The sequence below is a fragment of the Parasteatoda tepidariorum genome, chromosome 4 (genome assembly GCF_982258835.1).
Source record: "Parasteatoda tepidariorum strain Cologne lab strain chromosome 4, Ptep-v5.0, whole genome shotgun sequence".
Lineage (NCBI taxonomy): Eukaryota > Metazoa > Arthropoda > Arachnida > Araneae > Theridiidae > Parasteatoda > Parasteatoda tepidariorum.
In genome coordinates, this window is record NC_141758.1 from 109776889 (window position 1) to 109803317 (window position 26429).

At 29.7% G+C, this 26429-nt stretch overlaps 1 protein-coding gene across 1 annotated transcript in view; it reads right to left on the reverse strand.

Moving 5' to 3' along the window:
* Positions 1–26429, reverse strand: part of LOC147812546 (uncharacterized) — a 91594-nt gene that overhangs the window by 60364 nt on the left and 4801 nt on the right. Inside the window, 7 exon segments of the mRNA XM_087162347.1 lie at positions 1395–1552; positions 3204–3277; positions 3392–3529; positions 3606–3800; positions 6521–6643; positions 6731–6829; positions 21154–21301. Coding sequence (XP_087018473.1) covers positions 1395–1552; positions 3204–3277; positions 3392–3529; positions 3606–3800; positions 6521–6643; positions 6731–6829; positions 21154–21301 — 935 coding nt within the window.

Here is a 26429-nt window from a genome sequence, read left to right on the forward strand (position 1 = left end):
GGTCAAATGATTTAAGAAAATTCTGCATAGAACATTGAAAAAACCACACTTTTTGCGAGATTTATAACAAAAATCGCACTTTGCAAACACCTTATGAAAAAAACACGAGCGTTTTAAAAAACAAAAAATAAGTTTTCTTTTAAAAATGCAACACTCAGCTATCTCTAGTAATATCACCTTTCATTTATCTCAGTTTTTAAATACTATACTTTGATTCTGTTAGACTATGAATTTCAATGAACAAGGTTCGAGTAAGAGTCAGAGATCACGAGTTCGAAAAACCTCTAAAAGAGGGAGTTCGAACATTTAAAAATAATTTAAAGACAGAATTTGCATAATATTAATTTTGAGTGTGTAAGTACCCTCATTATGCAACTGTTATTTTGTATATATATAACAAATCAAGATTGGATTTGGAGTTTTGTTTCTTTTGATTTTCATGACTGTATGTATTGAATTCGTTACCTCATGTTATGGAGAGGATAGTTTTTCTTTTATGATGTTTAAGTTAAGTTATGATTTTTCTTACTTAATAAAATTTCTGATTAGTTAAAAGATGACTTTTTCATTATGCTTACTAAACATTTTCCACAACGCACTGAACTCTGCCAGCATATTCAAGGCAACAATATTATGAAGCAAAATTTTTTATTATCAATAAAAAGTAACTGAAAATTACCATGAAACTTAAAAAACATACAATATGAAATTCGGTACTATTAGAAAGGTATGTCACAATAGCATTGATTACAGTAGAAAAGCATGGCGATTATTCTTTAAAATTTATTTTAAGCAAACTTGAATGTGCATATTGTGTTGCAATTCATATTATAATAATTTTTCATACTTGCAACGATATAGAACTTATATTTATGAAATCCTCACAAATAATGAATAATAAAAAAGCATTATACGTATTGCAAATTAATACTTAAGTAAATGATAACGAGGAAGTTAAAATCCAATAAATCCCTACTAATTATAAGAAACCCTCCAAATAGGATTAGGCAATCTCAAGTGGTTTTGATAGATCTCATTCTGACTTACTAGTTACTTCCTCATATCTAAGTTTTTTTTAATATTTTCCACATTTAAATCAGATAACACCAATGCATACACTTTTTCGACAAAGAATACAGAATCGACAAGAACTAATCTGTATAAAGGTCTATTGTTCTATGAATCAGAAAGTAATGTGTTTAATAAGCTTTTTCAACAAAAAAAACTTTTTTTAACTTGAAGATAAGTTGTCTTTTTAAATTTATATTATTTACAATTACTTTATTACTATTATATTATTTGCATTTACTTATATTATACTTTTTCTCACATTTTATTACAAGTAAAAGCACAGATCAAAATTAAAACAAAGAACATTTACACTTTTTTTTAACCTTTAACTTTTCGATCATCTAATTCTTTACCTATCGTTTTCAGCAATTGACACAAACACTCAAGTGATACTTCATCTCCTTGGGAGATGAGCCTCTTTATACATTCATGCATGATAGGTTCGGTTATCATTCCAAGGCGAAGGTGTTCACCAATAAATCTATAAAGAAAAGAAAGACAATTGTAATGTACTTTAAATTTGTTTTTATATACATAAAAGCTATATAGAATTGAAAAAAATAACAGTCAATATTTAAAACCAGAACTTTTGATCTTGCTTGTCTTTTATTGAAAATAGATATACTGATTAACAAACAAAACTTCAAAACTGATGAGAATGCCATTATGATAAACTATCATAATAAAAATAAAAGCAGACCGATAAATTTTTTTGTTTGTCCTTAAATATCTTTTAATTAAAATAAATTATCATTATGTTTTCTAGTAAAATTAATAATTCTTCATAGCTCATAGCCACCAATGCATACAAATAATAATTAGTGAGGTGATTCACTAAACAATGGCGGCTGAGGGCTTTTTAATATACAAAAATCTGAATACTTATAAGAAACATAAATTACTTTTAGCATATGGTTAATTCTTATGTGAAATCTGTGTTTGCTTAATATAATTTAGATACACCGATATACATAACTAAAAATCAGCTAGGTTTCAGATAAAAAAAATCATAAGATGAAAAAGAACTATATAAATTTTTCTTAATATTTAACATCTGAATGTTTCCTTTATATCCATTTTTATATGAAGTATTTCTCTTTCAAAAAATTTTATGACAAATTGCTTTAGGAAATAAAATTCTGCAAAAATAAAAGTAGGAAATAAAGTTTTCTTTTAGTCACAAAACTATAAATAATAAATAATTATACTGTTTTCAATAAACTGCAAAATAATTTAAAATTTGTCAATTTTTCAGGTGTTCGAAAAGCATAAAAAATATGATTTTTCTTAAAAAACAAGACAAATTTGCAATTACAGAAGTCTCGATTGTTCGAGTTTCAAATAAATCTGAACTAAATAAGTTTTGCTCCCAAACAATGACCAACGCACAAACAACTCTTGGAATGATGACTAATAACTGAATCTTGAAAAACAAATTTGTTTAATAAACACTGAAACATATGAACGATGTTTTTAAACGAAACATTAGACAATTATTTTTAAACACAATGAACCTGATGCAGTAATATAATGAATATTGTAATTTGGTGTGATGTAGTAAAAGTACTCTGATCATCTAAAGTAAATTTTTTTGAAATATATCGTTCACTTCAATACTGAAATTCAAAAGTTGCTTTATTTCCATTTATTTAAATATTTCTTAAATTTTAAGTTTTCGAAAGTGCGAGGTAAGCTCGGTGACGTCCACCCTGAATTATCGAGACTTTACAGCACAATATCAGCCTTCGATCTATATTTTACTTAATAGCTATTTAAAATTTATAGCTGAAAACTAGATAATAATTTAAATTATCTTAATATTTTACTATGTTATCATCAAATTTGCAATAAGAAAAAAAACTACATTATTGAAACCTCTTGTTACTCTCTTAGCACTATAAGTCAATTTAAATTTAACATTTTAGTCATGGTAATTCAAATATTAAAAAAAAGAATAGAATCTTTTAAACAACATAACACAAATATTTGTTCTTATTTTCAGCAATTAGTAAGATGTAAAATAATGTTATATATAGTTTTAGTTATTACAGATTTATATGTTATTTTTTAAGGCTATTTTAATATACACTAAATATATAAGTTATAACTTTTTCAGTGCATAAAATAATCACCTTGTATTGCGAAGCTGCCTATATCTCATTTTATCTTCATCATACATTTCCTGCTCTAATTCTTTCTTTTCTTCCTGCAACCGAACAAATTTTAAATGAGCATAGATATTAATTGCAAACTACTTAAAAATATCCGCCACTGCTTGGGTAAGACAGTTTTTCTAGCTTATTACAATAATTTAACTCACTGGAGCAGCTTCTTCCAGAGCTTTAACCCTTTCGTACTTCAATTTATCACTCCTATCCTCTTCGAATTCTTTCTGGCACTTTGTTAAGAGAACTTTACGGAAATTCACATAGTCCTTATTCTTAGTGGGCACTTTAATCTATTTAAAAAACAGATAAATTAATATACACCTCAACACATTTTACAATCATTTTATTTAAAATTAGTTGGCTTACCAATGCCAAATGCTTGCTCATGTTTGCATAGGGGACACTGATGGAGTTTGGCTCGGCCACAGCTGCCTCAAATATTAAATCAATGACTTCGTTTTTTAGTGTCGATGTTAAGATTTGAGTCAATAGAGTTTCAAACTTCCGTGGTGTGAGTTTATTAAGGATTCCTTGGACACTTCTTCTAAGTTCCTCTTTTTCCTATTAATAATGTAAAAAAATTATTACCATTATTTGTATTACAAAAAGCTGTTATATATTCTTCTAGGATGAAGGTTTAATGAACTTATAAGTATGACTTAACTTGTGTATTAATTTTTAAAAATGTGATCGAACACAGAGAAGCTGTAATCAACATGAATGATAAGGAAGGAGAGAAATTTATAACAGAATCTGTTAATTGAATATTAGAACTTACAAACAGAACAGCAACACATATTTTCATTAGTAAGGTGAGTTTTTGATTCATCTAATGCAATAATTCTAATTTAATCTCAGTATAGCAAAATTATTAATCTTAATCAAAGCTTTGATAGAATAAACTGAAATCAACAAAAATATTTAATAAGTTAAAAAAAATAAAATAGATAAAATCCACAGTATGAATTTAGTAGAAAAGTAAGAGCATAATTATGAGTAGACTCAGGTAACTAAATTAGATAATTTGCCTGCTTAGATCCTATCTTGTAATCAAACCACTTAATTTTTCCCAAAGCATTTCTGGAGTCATTAAAACATTAATCTATACAGGAAGAACTGACAATATTGTAAAATACAGTAGGATTTACAGCTGTTTTAAAATATTGTGATTTATTTGTAATTCGCTAATCATAAAAATACAACCTTAATAAGTATGATCTGACCTTTATACTAATTCCTGGATATCTAATGTGTGATAACAGGAATGCAATTAAATGCTATTTCAGCTGCATAAATTACATTGTTTAATTATAATTATTGAGCTTAATGGACTGCATTCATTCTAAATATTTGATTTAACTTAAGCGCAAAAAAAAAAATATAAATGAAAACAAAGCAAGATAGCCTGGTTGGAAGGACGTTTGGCTTTTGTCCGTAAGATCAAATCCTGTTGGCTGAAGAATCTTGTGTGGCTGGTGCACCTTAAATCATTCAGGGTCACAAAGTCCTCGAATGCCCCAAAACAAATCAGCATCTCTTTGGATGAATGAATGGAGTATGAATGGGTCTTCCCTGAAAAAAACGGCTGTGACAGCTGAAATCTTATTCTTGGCCATAGATGGCACCGCTGAAAAACAAGACAGTAAATGGTTTTGTTTTCCATTGTTGGTATTGGCAAGTGGCATAAATAACAACAACAGAAAACTTACGTCTGACCGAGGTATAGTAAACCACCTGAAAACCCAGCAAAATCTACAATAAACAGTGTTTCACAATATAAAAAAATCTTTGAAAAATATTTTTTTTAGTATAATGCAGAGGTATTGTTGGAAATAGTATGATTGCATTAGTATATAGTTTACTTCAAAAGCTATTAACTAACTAAATAAGTGAAGTCAATCCACAAAAAATAGTTTTCTTACACAAAATGTCGTCATACAATGAAAATTTATTCAGAATGGTAATATTTAGCAATTTATTCAAAATATTTTTTATTATAAGGAAATGGTTGTCTCAGAGGATGTTACGAACATTTAGTCACTATACAGCCCCTGCGGTAGAATATTTTCGAGCTATCTGCGACAAAACTCTCAAGCACTAACATCTTTCTACAAGATACTTTCAATAATAACAAACACATACGTTACTAATTTAAAATAATAAAAGCGCTGGAATATTTAAAAGGAATATATAAAAGGAATATTTAAAATTAAAAAAAACTGTATAATTTTTTTTAATTGAACATGTAAAAAATTTTTATTCTAATATTATGGGTCATATTCTCGCATTTTGTTGGGGAGGGGGGGGGTGCGCAAATTATTTCTCTACTTGCATTTTGTAATGAATCATCACAGTAAGACAAAATAATTAAAAATCATGAAATTCATAATGGTAATTGCCGAAAAAAAGATTGACAACAAAATCACGCTAATCGGATTCCACAAATAAGCGTTTCGTTTCGAGATTAGGTTGTTGTAATAAATAATATTGTATAAAAACTATCGGATTTAGAAACCGTGGTAAAAATTAAAGAGCAATCACTGGTCACAAAATTCGATAGAATCATTGCCTTAAAAAAGTATACACTCAAATGCGCGATTCGAATTTTTCATATTGTTTGAAATATATCGGGATTTTTTAAATCCATGTGAAAATCAATATCAATAACTACCAAAAAATACAATCGGAACATGAAAGCATGATTCAAATATTACGGGTAAACTTCTGAAGAAAAGTAATTATTTTCTCTTTTCAAAAGAAAAATCATTCTGCAAGAACTGTGTAACGTTCTGCGACTATGTCGCCGTGTAGCTTCTATTCTTCCTCAGGATATATAGCATTCGGCCTTTTTGCTCAATATTCGGTTGGCCTAATGTTCAGCAAAGTATTATTCGGAAAAATAATTTTAGACTGCTTTTTTTTAAAGGGGGGGATGTGAATAGATTTAATAAAGAATGATCCAAAATCATATATTTTACTCTACATTACTAGAATTGTATCTTTACATATTTTAAATTTTACATCTTGTTTTATGTCTTAAAGAAGAAGAGTTGATGTTTTTGCTCGATCTATTCACGCTGCTACTGTCTTTTTTGAGAACTACTCGCATTATTCATTTTAACGAAATGACTTATCTTAAACACTCCTTTACAAGTGTAACACTTCTTTTTTAATTAAAATTCGTAATTGTATACTTCTGAACTTAAAACATTGTCTAAAATTTTGCAACATTTATTTGAATACCTAAAAAAAGGGAAATTCAAGTTTAATAAACTTTTTACTTTTTCTGGGAAGGACATGTTCTGTAGATTCTGTTGTTGTCCATGTGCTTTACATTCAGTTTCCTTGTGAATTTGATCAATGGTTTTAGGATTATTGACATCTCTTCTAGGAACCCAATCATTCTAAAAGACAAAAACAAATTTAAATACTCAATTTTAAACTAAAACAAAACTTATAGTAATAATTTGATAAAGAATTTAATGACTTACCCCTTTTAAATCTATAACTTCTTGCAACATGAACCGGACCCTGGAGCTAGTTAAACGTTTGTCTACTATCTTTTGCATTTGTAAGAAATAATTTTCCATCTGAAAAAGAGAGATTGCCAAAATATGGGTTTAAAATAAGAGAACATACGCTGAAATATGTTTAATTACAATATATATTACATCAATAACAGATTATGAAAATCAAACACACCAGTTTATATAATTCCTTTTAGTAAAAATTTAAGCAAACAATTTCAACTCATTGTTGGTAATTTAACTTAATAAGATAAATTTTTGAATTGTAATGTGTAATATTTTTAGTATCATATTAAATATAGTAATATAAGATAGCAACATCCAAAATACAAATAATTACTATTTTAAGAAGAGCATCAGAAAGGTTAATAATAATGGTTAAGTTATTCAAATGCATATATATATGCCTTTCAACAATCTGGATTTTCAAATAAGGTAATTTAATTCAAGGTCACAATATAGTGACGTAAAATTTGCATTATCAATAAAAAGAAACGGAATTTTACTATAAAAACTTTAAAAAAAACATAAAATAGAAATTCAGTACTATTAACAAGGCGTGTCACAATTATATTGATTACAGAAGAAAAGTACTGCAGTAATTCTTTAAAATTTATTAGAAGCCGAGTTATTAACATTCCATTCACTTTATTTCTCCAATATATCTAAAACAAATGACAATTGTAATATACTTTAAATTTGTTTTTATATGCATAAAATTTATATAGAATTGAGAATATTAACAGATAATATTTAGAACCAGGACTTTCGTTCTTATTAGACATTCATTCAAAATCGATATATTGATAAACAAATGAAACTTCAAAATTGATAAGAATGCCAGATATGATAAAATAAGATTATAAAGCACACAGAATAATTTTCTGATTGTTGTCACATACCATCAAATTAAAATAAGTTGGAGTTATGTTTTCTTGAAAAATCAGTAATTCTTCACAGCTCATAGCCACCAATGCATACAAATATAAATCAGTGAGGTTAATTCGTTTAACAATTGGGGGTGAAAAAGATTTTAATTAGTCGGGCTTTTTAATAGTAAACATCTGAATATTTTTAGAATAAGGTTAATTCTCATGTGAAATGCTCTCAGTAAGCCGATTCTTATAAAAGTTCTGATATCAGAGTAAGATAAATTTCAGGAACCATTCCTGGGAGTCAGGCCAACCTTCTACATACACGCACGAGCCAATGAATTAGAAACCTTAGATTAATAATTTTTTGATCTTCTTCGGGGACCGTGGAGTTGGGTGGATCTCCGTTCCTCACGCTTTAAAAAAAGAAGGGAAACAACTCCTTCTTAGATTTCAATTTTTCAATCAAAACCTGTGTAATTCAGTTGCTGACCGATTGGAAAATTCCCGGTTCCAAATGTCAGAGCGGTGGGGGGGGATGAGTGGCATTTAAAGAAGAAATCGAGGAAAAAGGTCTCTCATTACAGATGGGTTCAATCTTGCTTTCGAAGGTCCGAGCCCACTCTACAATATTTTCTTTTTTTTTCGTAAGGGATTCCGAACCCACGTGGGGCTCATGCTGGGTCTTTCTCATCTCCATAATTCTCATATACGAATTTTTACCAATAGAATGATAATTGCGAGGAGTGTAATGAAGTTTTATTTTGCACAAACAAGCACTCTTGATTCAAGCTGCTTTTTAAGGCAACGCCTACTTTCGATTTTTTACTGAAGGTAATTTAACATATATAGTATGAGATTTAATTACCATCATTATATTGTATTTATAAGTATTATGTTTGATTTTATTATGTTTATGTTTGATTGTACACATGGGATTTAAGCATTTTATCTTTTAACAAAATAAAAACATCGGTTTTACATAATTCTGTAAGGGAGATTTCCGTATCTTGATCTGTGACGCCAACTAAATTAGCCAAGGTGCCAAATAGATTTCAAACTTGCAATTTAAAAAATAAATAAATAAGTAAATATTTGCCCGGAGTGGTTAAGGGATACCTTTCGAGTTGATCCCTTTCTGTTTTTTTTAAGCTTTTTATATTATTATTAATTTTCTTTTTGAAGTTTTTCGTAGGCATTATTATCATTCATTATTGTTGGTGGGCTTTTTTAAAGCTCATATTATTTAAACCCCATAAAATAAAATTCTGGGCCTTATTGCATTTGTTCAAACAACTTTTTTTGAAATTTAGATTCAGTGAAGATTCCGATTAAGCAATCGATGATTTATTAAGGGAATTGTTTTTTATTTATTTATTTATTTATTATTTTTTATAACCGTCGTTGAACAGCCGATCCAATTTTTTGGCTTTACGAATACTAATGTTCAACTACGTAGCTTTGATTTTGAACCCAATCCAAAAGACAAGGGAACTCCTGGATCAAGTAGTGGGAGAAATTTACTTTCATGGGGGACTTTTTGATGGAACCAACCCGCATTTGCGTTACGTGGAGAGGAAGACCACGAGAACCTCCCATGGTTATCCTGACGGCAAGGGGACTCTAACCCATGAACCGTCTACCACTGAGAATATTTCACGTCAGCGCTGTGGTCGGTGCAAGCTGGATGTGGAATTCATATCGACCAGACATTGCCGGGATTCGAACCTGGTTTACCTCATTGGAAGGCGAATGCACTATCCCCTGAGCCATCACGGCTCGAGGGAATTGTTTATGCTTCAAATTTGGGGAGTGCTGATTATAAATAGAAAATGAATGTAAAAATTGATTCTTTAGTACAAGTAGCAGATAAGCACAGGCCCCTTTTTATAAGGCAACACGTAGTTTCTTTGCACTAGTGATCGCTAGATTTAAGGTGTGCTACTCAGTTTTTCTGTAATTCCTTACTTATTGCTTTCATTTCTTGCAACAAAAATTCTAAATAACTAAACTTCTTTTTAAGAGCTAATATTTAACATATATAGTTTAGTGAAGATACTGTTATTTATGAAGAAATGGGCTATAAAATTTTAATGTAAATATTACTTCACTTTGGCGACTGCTTATAGGAGATGAATAGTAATATTTAAAATTTTCATTACGCTTACTGCATTGCTGATTTTAGTACAAGTAGAAAATAAAGATCTCTAATTCTAAAAAAAATGGTACTTATCCGGGTACTTTTCGATTAGCCAGGCTCAAGGAAATTTGAAAAGTTCATGGAAATATTTCTTAAATTTTTATTCCTTTTAATTTATTTTTATTTATTTTAATTTTTTTGATTAATTTAATTTTTATGTGCTTCTATATAAATAATACTAAAAGAAAACGAAAATTTTTTTAAAACTAAATTATTAAATCTTCTATGAAAAAAACGCGCTTAAAAGCAGCAGAAATGTTCTTCACAAAAAGGAAAAATGTAGCAATAAAGGAAACGAAGGAAATAAAAATAAAAATATGACCACCAAAGCCGACGTCTTCAGGGGGTACCGGCCGGGTAGCCATGAAACAAAACCTTTTCTATTGAGGAGGAGGCAAATGGCTAAAGTAACACCTTCAGTACCCCGAAGGTTTTGTATAGAAGTCCAGGAAAAAAACATGAAACACAAAGAACCAATTTAGAAAAGAAACTCAAACAAATTTATCAGAAAATAAAAACTCAAAACTCACTTTGACCAGGTCAAACATTGATTTCATAAGCACACTGAATGAAAAGGAAAAACTAAAACTAAGGAAAACAACGCCTTTTATTACATTGCGCAGATTGAGAAAAAAGAATTCAAGAAAAAGATACGTAACAAATTAATAGAATGCTCAACTGGGGATACTCAGTTAAGACTTGAATTGCGCCCTGTTAAAAGAAGAAACTATAAAAAACTAGAATTCTTTAATCATTTTCTTAATTAAAAAGTTAACTTTACAAAAATTAAAAGGAAAATCATTATTACTCAAATTATTTAAAAAAATATTCACAATCATGTAGTGTGTTTTTTTTTTAAAATTTACAATTTCAGAATATAAATAATGAATAATAATTGTGAAATTATAAATGGCTTAAGTTACACATTTTATAAAATATGTTTTGCGAACTAACAAATTCAATTGAGATTTTGATAAAATAAGCTCATTTCTTAAAAAAATATTAAAAGTATATTTTAAAAATTAACTCAAAACTCACTTTAACCAGGCTTGAAAATTATTAATGGTATCAAATTTGTCAGAAAACCCATTGTGGGAAAAAATGAAAGCAAATATCAATAAAAGTTGTCGTATAGTATTATTTCTTAAATAAATTTGAAATATTCAAAAAAAAGAAGAAAAAAAAGGAAATCAGCTGAACATAAGATATACTTTGGAGTAAGAGGGAGGAAAATGGATGGAAGCAGAGTTCGCTAAAATAATTTTATTTAGTATTTCTGTATTGCTAAGTAAATAATGCATGGAATGACATTATAAAACTATTGTTCCATGTTTTACTGCTTCACAGCAATAAAGAAAATTAAGTGAAATTATATCACCAAATTATTCTACTATTATCCAAATCTTCATCCTACTTACTCCAAAAATAAAAAGCAACGTAAGAAAATATCAGAAAATACAAAATCTAATATTATATAGCATGAAAACTAATGCATAATAATAATACGACAAAAGCTAGATAATAATAGTTTGAAGCAGGCATATAGGTAAGGGGGGTTCAAACACCTCTCATTGTACAATGCAATCTTTTTTTATATATATATATTTATACCATTGATAATTTTTCTTTAATTTTAGAACTATGTTCTAAATATTTTACTGAAAAAAATGGAGAATTCCCATGGCATTTCAATTTGAGGATTTTATTAATCTTCAACATTTTCAAGGTTTTCCTTTGAGTGCAGCGCAAAATTTGATCATTCAAATTTCAATTTAATCTCGGTTAAAATTAATTATTTTTATAACTTTCATAAATATTGTTTTACACCGATACTTAAATTGCAAGTTACTTTCATTTTTTGGGTTGAGTTAAAAAATTGCAAAAAATATGTAGAGCATCTTGTTATATTCTCAAAGATGACTGGCTGTCTGTCAAAGACGCTAAAAATTATTCATTATATATATAAAACAAATTCGATGCAAATTCTGCTTCCGTCTTGCGCCGACCATTGTGCTAACGTGAAATATCCTCAATGGTTGACTGATCATGGGTTAGATTTCCCTTGCAGTCAGGCTAACCGTGGGAGATTCTCGTGGTCTTTCCCTCCATGTAACGCAAATGTGGGTTAGCTGCATCAAGAAGTCCATCACGAAGACAAATTTCTCTCAATACTATACAGGAGTTCCCTTGTCTTCTGGATTGGAATAAAAATGACAAGGCTACGGAGTTGCACATTAGTAGTCCTATAGAAATGGGTTGACTGTTCAACGACGGTTGTAAAATAAAATAAAATTTAAGCTCAAGAGAAAAAAAAAGAGAAAGAAATAATCTCCGGCTCTGAACCATAGCCACCGAGATATAAGGCCGTTGAGATCTCCAAGGTCTTTTAACGACGTCACAAACAGTAGTTCTTAACTCATTAATCGACAATTTTAAATATTGAACAATAGCTTCGTTTGTCCGTCGTTTATGCTATTCTTTATATTATTGTTTAAATAATATTGTATATATTGTATTTCAGTACCGAAATGTAAAAGAAGTAATGTGCCTAATGTGTTTTTGATTACAAATTCCCCTATAAGGTAATATGGAACCATTCAATTAAACGCGACATTTATCAAGAAGCAACTAATAGCAGAGATTGACAAAATGGGTCTTGTTTTGGATTCCTCACTTTTCAACTACAATAATCAAGAGTAATATTACACCCTTAACCTCCCTGACACATCGGGCTGTTGCATGAATGCTTAACTTAAATATACATTCCACCCATCCCAGCTGTGGATAATAATATTGGGTCGCGGTAAGTTCCCATATATATGTTTTTAAATTTTTAACGATGTATATTTAATTAAAAGTTTGAGGCATAATGTCTCAGATCATTCGAAAGAGACTGATTTGTTTTCGAATGAATTTATGGTAATTTTCAGACCATTAAAATGGAATGGTCAGTTGAGAATTTTCAGCACTTCCTCCTTTTTGCTGCTAATTTTGATTCTAAGGGAATGGCCAGTTGAGAATTTTCAACACTTCCTCCTTTTTGCTGTTAATTTAGATTCTAAGGCAACAAAAGCTGCTCGAAACATTTGTGCTGTGCATGGATAGTGAGAAAAAGAGCCACTCGTGGTTTGAAAATTTAAATTTTGACCTCACAGATGCCACTCGTTCTGTCCGTCTAATTGAGTTCAATGAAGGGTGATTAAACTTAGTTTTGCGTGAAAATTAGCATCAAATGAAACGGCAGAAAAAATATCCATATTTTAAACATTTCAAAAAAGGAATGGTGAAATTTTAATTACCAACTCAGTACATTTTAGGTAATAAAAAATAATTCCTGATTAGAAATTTGGAAACTTCCTCACATTCTTCTTCTATTCACTGATTACATTTAAAGAATCGGAATAGTTTAGTTCTAAAAAAATCTTCTTGAAATCTTTTTATCTTGCGATTTCAGACCGGCTAAAATATATTAAGTCCTAACAATATGAATTAAACTTACATTTTTTACAAGAGTTTCAGCGCTACATGTTTCTAAGTAAAAATCGCATTTTTTTCGTTATTTAAAGCTCTAATCCCAGGAGTATTTAGTCACATGATCTTCATATAAACTGTTAAGAATTTCCGCTACAGTTTTCTAATTTTGTTTTACAGTTTTAATTAAGGAAATAGGAATTTCAGTTAAGGAGTTAGTACTTTTATAAAGATCTGCGTTTGTCGAATAATAAAAAGCTTTAAAAGCTAATAAAAACTTCATCTCAATGGAAATTATTTGCTGTTTTAATAGAATTATCTTGTATTACAAGGATGAAAAAAAATTGAGAAAACTTCATTAGAAGTGTTTTAGTCAGTAGAAAATTATCTTGGTGAAGACTGCTTATCAAAATGGCAGAGATTGCGTATCAAATTCATATAGCTGGAATATAACGCTCGTGTAAGAATGAAAATTAGGATTGCTATTAAATACAGGTTTTGAAAAGATCTCCCCCTCAGCATTTGCAAAATTCGGAAGCAACAAAGGGAACCGTTGGAACAGTTAAATTAATTGTTTGAACTTCATTCCACTGAACCTAGTCACAAAATTTTACTAAAAATGTTTCTGAAGTTTTTGAAAGTCTTTAAATTAAATTTTAAGTAACTTTATTGGTTCAAAAGAGCTCTTTTAATGAAGAATTAGATAAAATACCGTCATGTGGGGCTACTTTGTGCAGGATTTCGCAGTTTTTGAACTTTGACATGTAAAAAAACTATGTTAATTCAAACTTTAGTAAAATTTATCGATATTATATTCAATACTGGACTCAGACGAGTGAATTTGATCAATATTGTCATTATTTGTATGTAATATTTACGAATAATAAGTCAAAACATACCTTGAACAAAGTAGCCCTCAAGTGGGGCTACTTTGTGCAGCGATAGGAATTCAGTTTAATAATCATGTTTTTAGTAAAATATTGATATAAAATTGTTAAAAAAGTTAATTGTTGATATTTTTAATAACAAAAACATCAATATATGTAAAGATATTAGTTTGAAAATAATTTTCAGCGTTAAAAAACCATTTTTTATAAATAATTTTTTCTTAAAAAAAATGTTTATTTCAAAGCATTTGAGTTTGAACAAAAGGAAACCATATACATTTTTGAACATTGAAATAGATGAAATTTCAAAAATAATAATTATTACACATTCATTAACATTTATAATATTGATAAATTTGAACATAACATGCTTGAATGAACATGACAGAATTTGCTCTTCAGTTTCTGTCAAAATCACCTGATGTCCTATAAAATATATTTTTATGTGCTAAATCATTTGATTAATTCATTGAAAAATCTTTGTAGAAGAAAAATAATAGTTTACCAGCACGTTTCACGTGTTTCTTGTGAATGTTATTAGAGATAGTATTTCTGTGGATTTTGTACTTCCGAGAAGCGTTAAAAAACATGTAAAAACATTCTGCAATCGACATACCACCAGCAACTGCTTGCAAACATTGTTGCAGTTTTTCTAAAGAGTAATCACGGTAGTTTCGCGCTCCATGTATTTTTTTATAGCGTCTGACCATTTTTCGGTCGAAAAAAAAAATGAATGAAACTTTGCACAAAGTAGCCCCACAGTGCATTTTTTTTTCATTTTCCGTTCATTTGTTATTAATTTTCAAAATCTTTTAACGCTAACATGATATAATTGTTTATTAATATATAAATAAAAAAATTTGCACTTACGACAATTGTTTTATCAACGTCTTTGCATTTCACAGCTAAAGTTTCGACGCACGACGTTCTCGGAAAGTTGTTAACATTGGATAAACAAAACACACTCTGAGATTGTTTTAAAATTCGAAAAAATGTTTGTACTAATAGAGGAGACTTCTATCTTCAAATTCCTCACATTTTTAAAGTGAAAAAAACATAATACTGAATAGCAGCACTTGAAAAGTGCCAAATTCGAATTTGCACAAAGTAGCCCCCGCTGCAGCTTGTTAACCTACTAATACACAATGAGAAAAATTCTTTAACCTTTGACGTAGATGATTTCCTTTTTACATATTTTTGACACTTTAATTATATTTTCGTATATATAATCAGTCTAATAGTTACTAAAAAATCTGAAATAACCTGAAATCTCTTAATACTGAAATATATAATTAAAAAAGTAGTTTTAATTTTTTTTATTTATAGTCAAAAATTTAATAATTGATTTTGTAAATAAAGGAAATTTCAATGATGAGTTTCTTATTAGAAATTAATGAGATTTAAGTGTAAATTTAGAAGTAAGAAACGTTACAAAAAGTTTACCTTTAGAGCAGAAAAAAGCATTGACATTCTCTATTTCATAACCATGAATTATCAAAATGCTAAATATATAATTTTCACTTGCTTTGACATTTGTACTTATTAATGAAAAAGTACGAAATGTTTAATAAAAATTCTGCGTCAAAGAGTTAAGAATACTTTTTTTAACTTTATTGGAAGTTTGTACACTTTACTCAGTCGAAAATGTCTTGGTCGAGGTTGCTTATCAAAGTGGAGAATTCATATAGCTAGATTATTACGTTCGTGTAATATAGAAAATTAAGATTGAGATTTAATAATGGTTCTGAAAAGGTCTCTTCTCTGCCCTTCAGCATTTGGTAAATTAGAATTCTGAAGAAACTAATTAAACCATTTGAGCAGTTTATTTCATTCAGCAAATTTTGTTCGATTTAATATATTCATAAAATTTAACTAAATTTTTTGGAAGTTTTTAATTTTGAAAGTTTTGAAAATGATTTAAAATTAAGAAACTTTATTAGTCTAATCGTTATATACAAAAACTTTTCAATTTTGGTAACTAGATTCAAGATCACTTTCAATAAATTAAAAAAATTAGATAAAATAACGGAATTTGGTTTGCTAACCTATTAATACACAATGAGAAATTTTTTTTTTTAACCTTTGACGCAGATGGGACACCGGTATCAATTTTATATATTTTTAAAACTTTCTAATTGCAAGTAAAAATAAGTTTTGGTATTTTTTATTCTAAAATCAGTTTAATAGTTACTAAAAAATAGGTTAGATTATCGGTACTTAATACTGAAATATAAAATCCTGAATAGAAACATTTTCAGTCATATTTCAAAAATTTGGCTTTGTAAATTACAATGATGAATAACTGTTTCTTAGATCTCACTGCAAATAAGAGTAAATAATGGAAGTGAGGAAAATCTTACCTTTAGAGGAGAGGTGCTGTTGTCATTCTGTATTTTCAAGATACTTAATGTATTTTCATTAGTTTTGAGCTTGATACAATAATTAGAAAGTGCGAAATATATATGATAAAAACATAATGGTCTGATACAGTTTTCCATTGTTGTCGGTGCAGTTTAATTGGTATCTTGGGATATTCATGCACTTGTAGTTGCACCTTGATAATTTTTTTTTAAATTTTTTTCCGCACATGCGCTATATAAAGCAACTACTTCAATTACTCTTATTTGGCCTCAGTTTTTATTATTATTTTTTTAAATTTTAAAGCAATAATTTCGTTATTAGTTTAAAATTGATTCAAACGCTTTGTTTAATTTTTTTTAAATATTTAAGCTATAGCAAAAGTGGCACTAGACCTAGTATACATTTCGGAGATTTACCAAAGATTTAGTCATACTAGGTCTGGTTAAGTGCCATTGCCCGGGATACCCTACACTGATGTTTCTTTAAGGTCAAGTGCCACTGCCCGGTATACCCTACACAGACGTTTTTGAAGGTCAAGTGCCACCGCCCGGTATACATTTGCCCGGTATACCCTACACTGGCGTGTTTTTAAAGTCAAGTGCTATTGCCCTGTATATATTTGCCCGACACTCCAAACGCTGATGTTTGTTCTAATCTATCGTCAGTAAGTATTAAAATATCGAATAAATGTAATTATATCCACGAATAAATTAATATCAAATCGGATGTAATAAATATTTCGGACATTCACCAAAGCGATTAGATGCAATTGAGTTTTTCCACTAGATTAAATTTTGGAATGCAATTTTAGATACATCTGGCACTACCTTTTACTTTCAGTTGAAGTTATAAGGTTGGGAAAAATTTAAACTGTTAATTTATAACTTTCAGAAGAGGAAACAGTTAAAAAAGTAAATTTAAAAGAAAAATTTCCGCTACATTTTTTTTCTAAGAATGGATATTTTTTCACCATTAGTCTGGCGTATACTAATATCCTGAAGACTTAGTGCTACTTAGTGTTTAGAGCAAAAAATAGATAACGTTCGATTTTTGAAAACACGATCAGTATAGCGTCTGAAGATACCGGGGAATTCTTGCGTTCGAAAATTTATTGTTGTATCCGATTTATTCTGTTTAGAGTCAAAGCTGAAGGAGTACATATCAGAAGTGAATAACTAGTTTCAAATTCTTACAGCGAGACACTGCCGTTAAAGATTTCTACACAGCACAAGGATACTGATCCACTACAGAAGCGCACATCTGTGATTCGAGAAGTTCCGAAACGGCTGGACGAGTATGAAACATGACGAGAAAGCAGAACGACCGTCTACCACTTCCACGTCATATTCCACACTCGTCCAGAACACTCCGAAGTTTCCGATTCACACTGGTGCATTAATGCAGCAGATCGATATCCCTTAATTGCGTAGATCTACTATATCAACGACTATAATTGCGCTAATACTGGCTGCACTTCATTCAGCTGTCTTTCAATCGAAGTCTATTAACATATACGTGCCACCTGATTTAAGTTTTGTTATCGACAACTACGTAATGCTCCACTTACAATTTCGACGTATAATCTCAAAATTAACCCAGGCGGATCAGATTTTTATGGAGCTCTTCCAATGGCATTACCATGTTAATTTGGTTTCTACGCGGTTCTTTGTTTGCTTTGGGTTAAGTGTAGGAACAACTTTAAAAATAGTACAGCTTAAAAGAACAGAATTTCACAGAAATTGTACTTCATAGACAACTTAACTAAATATAGATCAAAACTATTAGGGATTCCAAAATTAGTTGAACCTTTTGTATTATAATACCTTGATTTCGCATTATCTATAACATTTTATTGAATTTATATTTGCATAGAATATTTATCGCCCGTTTTAACAATGATCCGCTTCGAATAGAACGCAAATAAATTTGAAGATTAAAAAATCATTTTTTGGAATTCGCAAATCTACATTTCATACAATACTTTAGAATACAAGTTTTAATGATTCAACAAGCTTGTTGTTATATATGTCATTTCTTAAAAAAAGTATTTAACATAATCGCAACTTACTTATATATAGATACTCATTTGAGTATCTATATATTTACGTAAAACCAAACTCAGATTTTTGAAAACTTAAATTTGCAACATTTAATTTATACGTGAGTACGTTGAATCTATTATTTTTTAAAACCCGTGAACTATTACACATACTAAATACCCATTTCATTTTATTAGAAACATATGCACGTTCGAAGATTTAAATCATTTCATTAAAAATATATTCTAAAATTGTAATAAATTATCTTTAATTTGGAAAGGTTCGAATAAATGTGGTAGTAATACAAAGTTAAAACATTCACAACTCCAATGGTTTTAAATTTACGAACGGATTAAAATCCAATTTTGATGCAATTTTAAATTCATGTTCCAATTTTGTCATCTAACTTATATTTAAACTTTATTTAGAAGTAAATCCTATAATTTGAACCTTTAAGGACGTTATGATTTATGCACCTATTATTAAATTATTAAAACAGTTATTAGTTATCAAATTATTAAAACAAATATTCTTTATCAAGTTATGGAATATTCTGTAATTATTAATTTGTGTACTAACCTTTCTTAACTAATCTCTACCATTAATGCTTTGAAAACTAATTTATGTCAAATTAAGGATCTAGTATCTTACTATATATAAAATTCTAATGATGGTGTCGCAGTTTTCCATTGTTGTCGGTGCATTTTTATTGGCCAGAAAATCACGTGGTGTGATCCAGTTTTTCCTCATTCGTCTCCTTATTGTTTTGGTTGTAGTCAGCATAAAATTAATAAAAGTCATACTTTTCTATAAATATTTTTGAATCCCTAACTTAAAGTTATTTTCCTGTACTGCTATTATTACGCTTTTAATTCAAGAGTTTAAAACTAAGAAAATTGCTGTTTTTTTATTAGTATTATAATGTAAATCTGCCTTACATTTTAAGATAAAGTTATTTTGAAAGGTGGTCTAACAATTATTATTTTTGAGCAAATAACATTAATATACTGTTATAAATTACAGTTAAAGAGATCTGTTAAATGATTTAGAACTTAAGGATCAGCTTCATGCCCAATGAGATGCAGGCAAAAAAAAAAAAGTATTCAATATATCCTACCGTTTGGTAAGCGAAAATATTAAATTAAGGATGTGAACTCATCAAATTTGTTTCAACAATATAACGTTATAACAACATAAATGTTATTTAAAAAAATGATTACTTAGAAAAATCACTTCTGTTTACCAATAGATCTAAATATCTAATATATATAATTCTCTTACGTGGCTCCCAGATTTTGGCTGTATTTCTTTTCCACCGGTGGCAACGTTTGTTTTGTTTTTTTTACGTTACTATTTCTGTTACACGGCAAATCGACCAATGATTGCCGCTAAAAATGTCACATGCCAAATCTATCTGAGGTGACTCAACATATAGCGCTTTTAAAAACGGAAACTGAAATAACCAGAGAGCATCAACTGCGGTAATCTCATACTATTAAGCTAGGCAGAAGTGAGTAGTCTTTGTCGATAGATCTCTATTTTAGTATTTTGTCGAAAGCGCTTTTTTTCACGAATTTATGTATTACGAATTTATTTGTCGATTTTTGATTTACATCACGAATTATACTACAGCACATTTCTAATAGGTTTAACGAATTACATGTCATTTATTTGAATTCAAATTTTTTTTAATGACTTAGTATTTACTAAAAAGAGGTAATTTTTTTATATGGATTTGAATGATTGTTTTGAATTCTTAGAATTGTGTGCATTTGCAATGTACCTAAGTTAGTAGCGAGCGAAGCGATCTTGGTACGCGAAGCAAACCATATAAGATTGCATAGCAATTTTCGGGGGTTGGCGAGCGTTAGCGAGCAGGGGGCGCAGCCCGCTAGTAGTTATATATAAAGTTACTCATACCGTTATGCCTAGCAGCTAGCATACATTGTTTTTTAACAGTTTACAAGTTTTGAAGCACGCCGAATACTTTCCATGATGTTTAAAACCTGAGCCGAATAGCGGTTCATGCAGTGGATGGACGGCTCCCTATGTAAAACGTCGTTAACCTATAATTTTGCGTCATACTTTGTCAAAAACAATTTATGATGAAACTAGTTTAAAATTAAAGAACGTTTTTGAAGTCTACCCGTATTACAGCTGGAATTCAGCCAGCGCGGTGAGTTGAACTGCAATAACGAAACTTTGGATTTTTATATTAGCTTTGGCGACAAAAATAGCAAAACGAATAGTGGCTGCCAAAGCGGGAATTAAAACTAGAGTTTTAATTTGTCAACAATTACTATTATCCTCAACTATCCCGAATTCACGTTTATCCAGCTTACATAAATAAATCGTTCAGTTTAACAGCGGTAGTAGCCGGTCCGTAAAAATCATTAGCAGAAATTCAACGGACTTTTAGGCTTAATACGCAATATAAGAACACTTTTCTTGCAGCAATGTGTACTAGTGAACCGAGAAGTCCCGAAACGGCTGAACGAGTGTGAAACACAACGAAGAAGCAGAACGCCCGCCTACCACCTCTTCGCAGGCTTCATACTTGTCCAGATGTTACGGGACTTTCCGCTTCAATTATACACACTTTCTGTTGCAGAACAATGTCCCAATATTGCGCAGAAAATGTAACTAAACGCAATTTCAGCATAGTCATTTGACTAAAGTCTGCGAGAGCCTTTGCGTTTAGAGAACTGAAATTAAGAAATATGTAAACGATATATTGGCTTATATGCTCGAGTCGAAACTACTCTTCGCGTCAAACTAAAATTTACTACCTAATTAAATTTATGCACTAAATGTATCTCGATTTTATCATATACAGATTTATCATATCGAGATTTCATCCTATACCACGATTTTATCACCTGATATTCAATTTTGTATTGCAATGCTCTGCCAACTCGTTAAATTGTGAATTAAAAGTCCTCTACGTCACTTCGTCGACCTAAAATATTACTTAAGCAGGCCTGTCAGGCCTACGGATATTATATGATGAATTTAATATTTGGAGCCGTGCATCCACAATGCGAATTTTTATCGGTTGTTCTAAGAAGCTCTGCATAAGAGTTAATCCGGGAAAAATTTCAACCATACGACTTTTTAATACGTTTTTATGATTGATCAAATTTTACAACCTATTAACTTTCTTTCCTGAACTGCGCATAAGTGACCATCATTTAACAAATCACTTTTAAGTATTGACTAATTCAACATTTAATGAAAGAAATAAAATTTCAACCGTTATCCTTTATGTTTTATTCTTCAGAAATCTCAAAATAAGGAAACATAATTCAGAAATGTGTCCAAGAATGGACAATTACAAGACAATGCACATAAAAAAGGTGCATAAACTAAAGATACGAGTCCGTTTCAGGGTATTTATTGTTTATGTTTAATAGAGATCTTCAAAATTAAAGCTAAAAAGTTTAATCTGTGTTTAGTACTTTTTTAATTTTAGCTTCCTTTGGTGTAAGGAGCATAAGCCACCCAGTCATAATTCCTATCAATTAATTAATTGAATTAATCTCCTTTAATTAAGGGAGATTAATTCCTATCAATTTGATACCGTGTGTGTTTCCCAAAGGCAGTGCTTCCCAAAGGCAGTGTTTCCCAAACTTATGACTTTTGCTTACCCTTTCTAAATTTTTCGTAACGCTATGCACCCTAATAAAAAAAATTTATGTACTTTTTACTATAAAAAAATTTGCACAAAAGTTAAAAATTACAACTGCCTTTTGACAATACTAATTATTAACTGTTAACTCAGCAAAAAATAACCAATAGAAAAATACTTAATTTTAAATTTTCATGTAGAGCTTTGTTTTTAAATAAAATTTTTGGAAATTTTCTTTTGTTGTACGATATTCGCATACGAACGCGTACCCCCGCTAAACTGTTCCCATACCCCTGGGGGTACGCGTACCACACTTTGGGAAACACTGCATTAAGGTAACACTAAATTTGTGTTATTTTATGTACTGGCTTCCCGGTTTCTAAACATCTCGTTACCTCAAGGAGTTTTGAAATTTTAAAATGTTGATTTAATAAAGACCGGTTTTTACCTGCGTGCTGGAATTTTTTTTAAAGATTAAAACAAGTTTAAGAGTTTATTTAAATAATAGCCTGCAAATTTGAGAGCGTGCATGCTTTTAACTCTCTTCTTTTAAGCTTTTCTCAATAAAATACAAACCCTAACCGAAAGTAAAATTGTCCATTTATTTTCCGATCCCGTTTCCACGTAGTATTCCAGTCCGGAGATGTGTTTTTAATGGAATGTTATGTCTTTTGGGTAGCACACGCAGAACAAATTATCTTACAATTATTTACTTAACGTGAAAATGAAATTTTATCCTGAGCAAGAATGATTCTTTTTTAATGACATTTTTCTATCTAAAACAAGGTTAATTTTTTTTTTTTTTTGTCAAATATGCCCTCAAACACTATGGAGATAAAAGTGTTAAAACCTGTTTTATTACCGAAATATTTCATTGGTAAAAGGGGATGAGTCCCTGACTAAATTATTAGACGCACTATAAGATTCTATGTAAAATCTTAATTATCAGGTGATACTATACAGCTTTATTGTTTTTACGTGACTGAAACCGGTTTGCACTTGTTTACGTTCGTGTATCAATTGGTTAACATTGTAATCCCATACGTTAAAAGCACACACAAATTGGAAGTATATAAGAAATCTCCTTAATAAAAACCCATTAAAAGTATGTTTAAATATAAAAATATTGCCTATAAACTCGTGCAAAACATGTAAAGTATTAAAACACTACAGTGCGTCTACTAATTTGGTCCAATTATTATAATATATTACTATAATACCTAATATATTAAATGTTCTATATTTATATAATTCATCGTCTATTGTATCGAATCATCGAATTTACATTATATATCATCTAATTCAACCATTTGATACATGAACGTAAACTAGTGCAAACCGGTTTCAGTCGCATTAAAATAATAAAACTATATAGTATCAACTGATAACAAAGATTTTAACTAGAATCGAAAAGTGAAGAGCAGAACTAGAAAAATAAAGGTAGCAGAGAAATACGAATCGAAATAGGATGCATTTCCAAGCACTATGGAGGAGTGGTACAAACTTCAACTAAGGAATCATATAATGAGTTTCTCCTCATGCATAGTGCATGAAGAATGCATTCTCTTGGACACCACGGTTTTTCCAGTTAAATTTTTTACCTTTATTTTATTTTGTTGGCCTTATAGTGATTTTTCAAGCTGTTTGATTTTCCTTATTCACTTCTGGTGAGTTTTGAGTGCTTTTTCTATCTTTAATTATGAAGCAATGCATCAGAATTATTCATGTCGCCAAACAGTTATTTTCTGAAAAATGTTTTTGTTTCTTCAAATATTAATTAGCTATTCTACTGTGTATAATTTTTGGCTTTAGTTCAATTTTAACAAGAGTTCTTGAAATTTTATTAATGACATCGATTACGAGACACTCCTAATGAAAAGGTATCCGCTCATCTGAGATTTAATTTCATTCTGTGTTTCAAATTATGCTTCATACTTCATCATTAAAACTCTCGCTAACTGTAATCTAATTAATCCTTGCTTTTCGGAACTAAGCACTAAACCCCGTTTATCTCCTCACTTTTTCTACATTGTGACTAAACTCATTTACACTTGCTATCCACACAACCTATACATTAGAGCTGTTATTTCAAATGTGCGAATTTAACAGAGCCCATTTCTAATTTTAACTAGACTCCGACTTAGACTAAATTTTCATGATTTGATTTTAGTAACTTGATTTTTTTTTAAATAGCGAAAAATAAATAAATAATATTATGTTAATTTAAGCATGCAGAAACGCTGTTGTTGTTGCAGCAAGGATTACCTTTAACGAGGCTTAGTAGCAGAGCCTGACTCAGGCATACGGGCAGTTGACCCGGACCCCACATCGAATAGAAAGTTTATTTTAGGTTTACTTCTTTAATGAACTTTTTTTAAACAAAATATCAGTACATTGTAAAATCTGTCAGTTTTATGTTAGCCTCTTCATGAATCTATCGTATGAACACAAAAATCTATTTTTCGTAAAACCATGGCTTTCTAGTGCGGAATTTAGGTAAATTTCTCAATTACGATGGACAAATTTGGCCAATCAAAAGGCTGCATTTTCATGTATCACAAAATGCGATATGTTTACCAAAATACAGGCTTCTGATTGGCTTAATTGAGCCATCGTCATTGCCAAAATTTAGCTGAATTCCGCCCTAATGTCAGCAAGGATATGAATTTTTCGAAGCTAGATGACAAAGTAAACAATCAGAAAACTGCATTCGGCATGATGAACATTGAATTGTCAGAAAATCAATAAAATGAACAGAACGATATTTCGTCTGACCATTAGAAGGGGGGACTTAATAGCTTTTTTAAAATTTTAGTCTATTTTCTTGCTATATATGTATAATGAGGTGAGAATTTAAATACCTCCATAAAGTTCGGTTTTTCATTATTGAAGTAGTGAAGCAGAAGAGGACCCTCAAAGAAGTTTTTGCCCCGGACCCCAATTAGGCTAAGTCGGGCACTGCTTAGTAAGCAATGAGCAGATTATCTAGGTCAGCTGTTCCCATTTCTTTCAGATATGGAGCCCTAAACGATCAAACTTCTTTAGCGAAACCCTGACATTTAAATAAAGTTCATTGACGTGTATGAAAGGTAGACAATCCGTAGAAAAACTGATTTCTACACTTTAGCGACAACCTATGTCCAAATATCTCCTGACGTGAAGATACGTCAGGGATTATTCATGAAATGCGTGAAACTATTCAAAACGAAATGATACAATAAAGTTTTAAAAAAAAGTTTGAGACCGAAGTTGTAATGTTAAGTGATCAAAATGATTAATAAAATTTTTTATCAGAATCGGGAAATAAATAAGTGGAACCAAATCTCTGTTAATGCAATAAAAGAATTTTGACACTTTTAATAAAATAATTTTCAATTTTGATGCAACAATGTTTTTCGCTATTAAACTAAAAGAATTACGCAATAATGGCTGGGATTAGAGAGAAAAGAGAGCAGAGACCGGAACTCCCTCGTAAAGAATAAAATGAAAAAGAACATATAATAATCTCAAATATTTATTAAAGCTTCTATTATTAAGTGAATTCGACGCTTTGAATTTTCCCTTGTATGTTATTTAGAAATTCCGTGTTTGTTTAGTTTTTTACAACTTTTTTTTAAAAATAAAATGTGATATCCGTTTTCCTTTATTGATAGCTATCTTCATTTCTTAACTTATAAACTATTTCTGTACTCGTAAAATAACTTTATTTACGTATTTCATATTTATAAATTATCTTTATGTATGTACTATCTTTATTTTTATGCTTATAAGCTATTTTTATTTATGTATTTTAGACACTGCTAAACAAAATACAGTAAAAACTATCAAAATATTGTAAAATTTACAGCGTTTCTGGTTCTATGGGAATACCAACAAAAATCAAGGTACGTTTTACCAAAGTGGTTTGGTAATAATTTTGGTAAAGTTGACAATAAAGTATTGTTTTATAACATGCGTTAAAATATAGTAAACGTAGAAAATCTTGGTTTTCATGATACCTTACAGCAAGACATAAAAACCATTTTTTTGGTTAAATTTACTTTTAAGTTTTGTATTTCTTTTATTAAATATGTGGTAATAGGAACTATAATTTTGAAATCCAGTATTTCCAGAAATGAGAACATGATCGGAAAAATATTACCAAATGAATGGTTTGAGTACCGTTTATTTTGATATTATTAACCGGAATTAAGTTTTTTATTATT